The following is an 8,643-nucleotide window of genomic DNA, read 5'->3' on the forward strand; positions in this document are numbered from 1 at the left end:
TAGTTTATACTAGTCTAAACACAAATACATTGAAATTCAAATACAATTGGCTCCTAAAATTAAAAGAAAATTGCTGGTCCACCATTTCTGATTCATCCTAAGAATGGTTTAGATCATCCTCTACACTGGCCTATTGTTCACGTAAGCCACGTCATAGTTTTGAATTGTGGTTTGGATCCGACCACGTTTGAAAATTCCATTGAGGTGAATGTAGTGTTTTAGCATTGAAACCAAGAGGTTTCTAAAAGAAACAACACAAATCAGTTTTATTTTTATTTATTGTGCTAAAAGTTTCATTTTCAGATCTGATCAACAATTTTCTGCACCCATAAAAACATGATTATATATATATATATTTTTTTTTTTTACATGCTAGAATTACTAAAAAACGTTTTGATTTCTGTTATGTTAACCCATTCGCTTACCCATCCATTCTGCAATTTCCGGTCTCGTCTCTGGACGTTTAGAGGTGCTCTTGATTTAGGTGGAAATTAAAAAATATATATGTATATACAGTCGTGCATTGTTTAGAGTTTTTTCCGGCAGATAAACAGAAGATAAATTGGCAAAATGAAGGTGATGACTTTTATAAAAGTTTTGAACTTAGCATGGTAAGCAGATGGGTTAAGATACAATTATCAATTTTTAATTATTACATTAGAAAAAGGTAGTTTGGTAAATTATAATAAAAACTGCAAAAAATATTTTGACATTTGCTTGCAAAAATTTATTTATATTTTTAAAATAACTTTTAAAAAGAAATAGAAATATATTTAACACATATCAAAAACTTTTTTTTCTCTTTGGAAATATTAAACATGTACTTGTTAACCCATTACAAAGTATTTATATTTAGAACTTTGAAAATTTGGCAGTGGGTTTTTATATTCTTTGCCTTGTTTCGTATTTGATATAAAAAAATTTAAGGCGGAACAGAAAGAATAGCTTTCGATAACGTGCTCGAGTATCTAAAGTATAAAAATTTAAAACGGCAGAAGCAGTTTAGTAAATTTACTCGTGATCAAATCCGATTGTACTTCATGCTGCTAGCAGCTAAAACAGTTAATTTATTAATAAATATTTTTTTCCGTGGGAGAGAAACAAAGTCGTTTGCATTTGGCGTCTAAGGCAAGAACTACTTGCATTCAATTACGAGAACATATTGCAATAAATACTGTCTGTACTGTGCGTAGTTGTTTCAACATCAATATTCTATTGCAATCATTGTCTACTAAACCAGCACTAAAGCAATTGCTATCCTCTCTAATCTATCATGTGAATATTTTTAATAAGTCAGTTATGCACTAAAATTTTACAAACATCACTAAATTGTTTTAAATTTAATTAGTGCAATTGCCAGTTTCGGAGCATGTTCAAAATGGCACAAAAGTGGGAGAAAATGTGTACCGAATCAGTCTTTAAAAGTATGAAAAGTTTAAAAACAATACTTAAAAGCTTTTATGAAGATCTGCATCCAGAGTTCTGCTTACTGACAAGCGTGCCAATAAACAAAACTTTTCAAATCACCGGATGTTCTAAATTAACGAATGTAACGAATTCAGAATACATACCCAAACCATTATACATCTAATGATTATTAACACGATACCAAATTTTGGCCTTGAAAATATTTTTTTGGGTTATTTTTCTTTTTTTTTTCAATAAAAACGACTAGGTAGAAATATTGCTACTCTAGCGTGGAAATTTCCTATTTCAGGTATTCTGATTTGTTGTTTTTTTTTTTTGTTTAAACCTATGAGAATTTCACTTACAAACATGCAAAATGATATGTGAAATACATGAACATATACAGTGCATCCCTGAACGAGAACTAAAAACAGAAATGGCTTTATGCTGCTGTCGACTTGGATCAATTGGGTAGTTTTCCAAATTTCTTTATTCACAGAGTCTTGGCTCTTTGTAATAATTCAGCAATGAATTTCTGTAAAAATAAAATAAAGTATTAAGATTTAATTAGCTACTCAAAGATAATTTATTACAGCAAATATTTTAAAAATTGATCATTCTGCTATGTAATTTGCATTCTTAAGTAATACAAAGTGCAATTTAGTGCTATAATCAGAAGAAAAGATTTAGCAGTAATGTACTCATAAGTGGGATATTGCAACACTGAATTGCTTCAAAAGACAGAATTTAAATAAATTATGGATGATGATAGTGAATCACTAATTTTAAAGCAAAATTGTCAAGAACAATAAGAATTCAAATGTAACTCAATATGGAAACAGAATTTCAATGTGAAATTAACTTGATTAGTATGATAAAGACACAACAAACTGTGTATTGTTAAATATACTGGATGTTAGTAGAATTAGATTTATTTGACAAGTCTGTAATTCTCTTGTTGCTATTTATCATCATATTACTATTTACAATGACTCAAACCTCTCATTTACTAGAAAATTTATTTTAAAAGCAGTTTTTATCATTGGACTTTAAAGCTTACAGATTATAAATCTTGTAAAGTAAATATTGTTTTCATTCATATAATTTCTGTTGAATGTCTCTATTCAATATATTATATTAATGTTATTTATTTAAAATAATTTTATAATACAATTATCAGCTCAGATATCACTTAATAAAGTATAAATGTAAAATAATAAACAAAAAGTTGAATCTAAAAATGGCATTTTGACTAATTATTATTAATCATGCTAGCTAATTAAAAATTCTTAACAACATAAATGAAATGCAGCATGTAGTCAACACATGCAACTATAATTAAAAAAAGAAAACACTGTCCACTTGCTAAATGTATTTTGCATTTTGTACATTTTTAATAGATCATATTTATAATTTACTTTACTTATGATATATTTTTAGAAGAACATTGTAAATAATAATTCATTTATTTAAAGTTGATATATTTTAAAAGCAATTTAAATGTGCCAACACCAGTTATTTTTAAATAGATGTATGTTGCCAAAAACATGGATTTACATAATGGCTTTTTTTTTTAAGCTTTTCATAAAATATTTTCTATTATTTGCTCTCTTTTCTACTAAAATTGTAAATAATATTTGCGTATGAATATGAATATTGTAAAATGCTTCCAAGTCTGAAAATACAACATTCTTAACAGAAGTGTTGTTGCCAATATGAAAGTGAATACATTTTCATTGTGACCTAACACATCCAAGAGAGATTCACATGAATAAATTCAGCAAAGATATGCATTTTTAGCCTTAAGTTGACTTACATGTACAAAGATAAAATTTTTACAATTCTCAATAACAAAAATTTATCGTGATATAAATTGGAAAATTGAATAATAAAGAAAAAACCTTAAGTGTGCAACTGAATTTTAAAAAAAGCATAAAATGCTAATTGATATGTTTTATGCGTGTCACAATGCCAAGAGGAAAGAACGTTGTCTTTTGGAAATAATGAAGATGTGCTTCATTAAATCTTGTAACAATGCCATATCGGAGACAAGATTATACATTAACAAAGTAGCAGTAGTCAAAAGTATACTCGAAGATATTGAATATGTCAATGACATGCATTCGAAGCTGTTCGTGAAACAGATGATATCAAGCGTGTTAAAATTAATAGAAGAATTATTTATGAGGAACAAAAGACAATACAATGTATAACTGATGCAGAACAAAGAATAGGTGAAAGCCGAGCAAATCTTTTTTCTTTTTGGAACGAACACCTTGAGAAGAGGAAAACTATTAAATTACACAAATGAAAAAGTTTTACCTCATTTTCTTCTTTTACTATTTTTGTAATGAAAATATTCTTTTAATTACGTATGATATTATAGTATTTTAAAGTGATAAGGAAGAAGAGAGAATGATAACGAAAGGGAAAAAAGAACAGTATAAGAATTAAAAAGAACATGATAAAATGTAATCAAGGAAATATATTTTTAGATATAGTTTTTTTTATTGTATTTATTCAGGTAATGATATTTTATGTATATGTATGAATGGGATCTTTGTCATAATTCCAAGTAGAGTACATATTTAATAATTCAAATGGCAATGTTGGAAAATCTTTTCAAAGTAGCATAAAATCATCTACTGGTTTAAATAATCCAATTTCAAGAAAATTCTTTAAAAAGATTGAATTTTTACAAGCATATAATCTGTCTGGAGTTTTGCCAGGAAGCATGAATGGTCAAAAATTGCTGCAGTAGACTGACTGCATTTTATTTGAAAGTTTTAACAATAACTATAAAATGTCATACCTCAATAACTTCAGCTGGTTGCTTGGCACCTTCTAATTTAGTCTATTAGAAGAAGGAAAAATAAAATGAGTACTTTATCCAATAAGTCCTTCTAAATGATTTTGATAATGCTCTCACTTACTCGTAACCAATCTCTTCTTTGAGAGTCACCCTCCAGATCCAATAATTCGTCTAGATCTATTTCTACATCATATGTTTGTGCATCATCCTACAATTTAATTAAAATATTACTATGAAAAGTAAGGAATGTTAATAAAAATTTAAAGGTAGACATTCAAAAATAAACTGAAAATACAAATGATGATGATAAATAAAAAAAATAGCGATTGCTGTCATTAAGTAAATTTAAGTTTAAAACATTTCAATCGTAAAATATATATTTTTCAGAGTTAATTTAGAATATTGCATTTTAAAATACAATTAGGGATCTTTTTGTTACGTTTACAATTAGATGATCGATTCGGAAGAAAGAATCATCGGTTTAAATTTTGAGAACTTTTGCACCTGGGGTTATGATTCACTCACACAATGCATCTAACATCTCATTTAATCAGGTTATTACAAGTTCAGGGTGAACTCGATAATAGAAAGCTACAAATCTGTATAATCGTCCATACCCCCAGGTGTGCAAATGATTAGTTTCTCAGGTATGAATGCTTTTCATTTTAGAATACTGGCAAAATTTTATGTAATTAAATTGTTTTAATTACTTTGTAATTCTTACCCTGCATCCGTAGAGCAGCTGAAGCTGTTCGTACATCCACATTTCGACGCGAAGTCTCTTTCTTATTAAGCTCATCTGGTGCTGTCCGTACTTGGCGGTTAAGTATTTTTTCTTTCTCTCGTGCACGTCTTCGGGATCCGTGTCGAAGTTCACGTGAAGTACAGATTTGGAGGGAATGTGGTCCGCTTGCATCGTTTTTATTGCTGAGGCTGTTGATTCTGTGTTATAAGTAGGGGGCAGACTACACTCCATACTTAGTACCTAGTGCACATTAAGTATGATTCTGAAACAAAAAATAAAAAGTCATAACTGTTTTGGAAATAAATCAACGCAGTGGTGAAAGGGAACGTAATGTGTAAAAAATGTAAATTATTTTATCGAAATTCATTTTTGCAACTCGACTGAAACTTGTTAGAGACTTAATATCTCTTTTTCTCCAGTTGTCAACATTTTATTAAATATTCATTCAAATTTCAGAAATTCCTGCAGCTGACAATACATTTACAGAACAATTTTTCTGGTTAGCTTTCACATCATTTTGAGTAACTTTTTTTTATTGTACAATATATTGTGTAAGAGATGAGAAAATGAGATTTTGCCCAGAGATAATAACTCTAACCATATTTATCAAAGTAAAGGAATTGCTTCTGATTGCTTTATTGTTCTATTCGAAACCATTCATATCGTAATTAAGTTTCATTTGACATTTATTTCCACTTACCCACGTAATGACTGTTTAACTATTGAGAAAATACGAACAGAATAAAATTATTTAAAATCAAGTCTTTATGTCAAGTTTGCTACTTAATATAACAATAAAACTTAAAATATTTAAATTAAAATTAAAAGTAAATACAATTAATTCTTTAACCTTAACAGACGTAAACAAATTAAGATTAACATTAATTGTAATTTGTTTACATTTTAGATTCTTAGAAATCTGTTCTTTGTATTATTAAATTTCATTTAAAAATAGCTATAAAATTATTTATAAATTAAAATTTGTAAAGAAAATTGATATTTTTGCAATGTTGAAAAATTAATTTACAAAAACTCTGTTTTATCTTTTTCGAAAATTGAATCAAACGATCTTTCCAATCAAAGATTTTACATAATTAAGTTCAAGAACAAATAAAAAAGTAAGCCAATTATTTAATAGAAAAAAAGACTAATTTATCCCAAGTCAATGACACAAAAATGTCAATGCATATTTTCAATTTGTTAAAATTCCCATCCCATGTATTTAATTTGACATGTAATGGGTGGTTGACAGATAAAAATTTCATTCTTTTGACAATCTCAGAGTTATTTTAATCTAAAAGATAATCTAGAGAAAGTAATAGGACTGCAGCTGAAGTGTCTCAATGGACATGCCAGACAGAAGTAGATAATCCTGTTATAAAATGCAACGGTTAATTCATAGTAGGGCCTACGAAACGGACTGCCAACCGAAGTTCGGGCACCGTCGAATGCTTGCGACGATTACTCACACTATTAAAATTTGTCAATCTCTGCCGAGTCATACCGGCCAAACAATAAAATATGACTTAATATACTATGGTTCTATGGATTTCTAGTTCAGCTTACTATTATAATTCTATTACCAAAGAAACTTTATTAAATTAGCCTTTGTTGGTTTGAATAAGTCATTTCTAAATCAAAAAAGCACCCATTAAGTTTATTTCTAACAAGTTAGAATTTCATGGTTCGTATCCTTACGTCCTCCTACATTTTGACACGGGAGAACACAAAGCATTCCATCATAAATTTTACCCTGTCGCTATAAAATTTATTATTGAAATCTCAATATTTAATGGCGAAGATAAGATAAAATATGTATTGCCTAAGTATGCATTAAACAATATTAGTCATTAAAAATAAAACAGCTTTTATCATATTAAATTTCAAGTGTTATTCCTGATTAATGGTAGCCTACATAACTGTGAGTATTTATTTACAATATCAAAGTCCAAGTTACTCAGAAGGCAGCATATCTATAAAACTTCCTGTTTTAAAACAATTTAATAATAATATTGACATTTTCCTAGTAATGTTGTAGAATATATTTAGGAATTATAATATTTATAAACACGCCTATTCATCTTTAGAATTTCAATGCATATTGTATAAATTATAAAACATATAAAAAATTGATTTTAGAATTATAAATAATTGATTATTATAATTTTAAAAAATGAATGTAAAAAGCCTATTATTCTTTACTTTATTCAATAAACAATAAACATATTAATATATTGTTAATCTGATCGTTACAAAATACTTCATATATGCGATAATCCAAACATGATTCTGCATTTTAAAAATCTATTGTAAGCTCGAAATTAATGCTAAAAATCATTCTCGCATAAACTAATTACTAGAATTTAGCTATTTATTCCTATTCCCCGAAAGACTGCATTTGACAATACACTTCTGTATTAGAAAATGAATATAAAGACAATCTTTCGGTTTAAAAAAATAATAATAATTCTATCATATTCCAGCATACATTTTAACAACAATCAATCATATAATAAAGCAGTTAACACAACCATTATTATAATCTAAATTAAACTAACCATTGTAAACTATATATATATATATATTTTTTTTTAAACTAGATTATATACATAGCATTTAATTCTCGTATAAATTAAACCACTGTAACGAATATTTCTGACGTCAGATATAAACTATAAACAGGAATTAAATTTACTTGTGTTACAATTTTAACTAGAATTTAATTTTTTATATTAGACATTTATGTCGAATTTCATTCCTATTTACAGTGTACATCAATGCCAACAATATTAGAAACTGAACGTTAAATGAACGTGTATCATCAATTTCAGTCATCGTCATCGCCATCAATGTCAGAAACAAGCAGCGAATGGATATTTTTAAAGATTATAGATTGGTTTATATTAAAATTCCAACTATGTATACGTGGAATTCAATTCCTATTTAATTTTTTTTTTTTTCTGGAAGTGGTGAAGGGTGGGTCGCAACAACCTCCTCTTTTTTCAAGAGGGGAATTAATAGGAATACTTGGAACAAAACCGGTTGTTTACTTACAGATTTAAAAAAACATCCATTCGCTTATTGTTTTTTTTTTAATTTAAGATTGTTCACTTTCTTTAACACGGACTTACCTGTTCTTTTGGAATTTTTTTTTCTCTCTTCCTTACTTTCCGTTTTCTGTGTGGAAAAAATTAATTCCGAACAAAAGACGACGTTAACCCTAGTTGTGATGTCACACACGGAACGTCGCCAGTTTGATTGTTTTAAGTATACACCATTCGGGTGGCCTTTCTTTCGCAACTTACGACGGTTTTCTACGCTTAAATATATTTGATTGTTTTATAGAAAGGCGTTTAGGAGAGTAGAAATTCCGACCTTTTCCTCCTCATTCGTCTGCCCCGAAACGATCGACTGAAAAGATGCAGACGATCGCGCCTGCGCCCTACGCCGATCGATGATCGGGTTTGCTGACGTTTCGGTGACGTAAAATATGGCGGCCGAAACGATTAAACTTTTTCCAGTTTTTTTTTTTTTTTGTTTGTATATTTTTTCACGGGCGAAAGTTAATAACACGATCGTCCGTATCATTATTTATAAGCAAATTTTGATCCAGTTCGTGCTTATTTTTTTTTTAGTTTTAGTTGTTGCGGGAACTAGTTGTAGCGGTTTGAAAAGTGGG

General features: G+C 28.5%; 1 protein-coding gene across 1 annotated transcript; it reads right to left on the reverse strand.

Annotated features, from left to right (window-relative positions):
* Nucleotides 1-260: 260 nt before the first annotated feature.
* Nucleotides 261-8,397, reverse strand: LOC136979119 (protein phosphatase 1 regulatory subunit 14C-like). Its single transcript, XM_067275043.1, has 5 exons — nucleotides 8,096-8,397; nucleotides 4,944-5,226; nucleotides 4,341-4,427; nucleotides 4,220-4,261; nucleotides 261-1,942 (listed from the first exon to the last, which is right to left on the reverse strand). Exons 2-5 carry the CDS (start codon nucleotides 5,193-5,195, stop codon nucleotides 1,901-1,903), a joined length of 423 nt encoding a protein of 140 aa, XP_067131144.1. The 5' UTR covers nucleotides 5,196-5,226; nucleotides 8,096-8,397; the 3' UTR covers nucleotides 261-1,900.
* Between the last annotated feature and the right edge of the window lie 246 nt (nucleotides 8,398-8,643).

This window comes from Centruroides vittatus, unplaced genomic scaffold (assembly GCF_030686945.1).
Source record: "Centruroides vittatus isolate TY-2023 unplaced genomic scaffold, ASM3068694v2 contig_579, whole genome shotgun sequence".
In the NCBI taxonomy this organism is placed as follows: domain Eukaryota; kingdom Metazoa; phylum Arthropoda; class Arachnida; order Scorpiones; family Buthidae; genus Centruroides; species Centruroides vittatus.

Coding starts and splice junctions, on each gene's coding strand:
- LOC136979119 (XM_067275043.1), bottom strand. CDS start 5,195: ATGGAGTGTAGTCTGCCCCCTACTTATAACACAGAATCAACAGCCTCA. Junction 4,428..4,943: donor AGCTGCTCTACGGATGCAGG/GTAAGAATTACA, acceptor ATTAAATTGTAG/GATGATGCACAAACATATGA. Junction 4,262..4,340: donor AAAGAAGAGATTGGTTACGA/GTAAGTGAGAGC, acceptor TTCTTCTAATAG/ACTAAATTAGAAGGTGCCAA.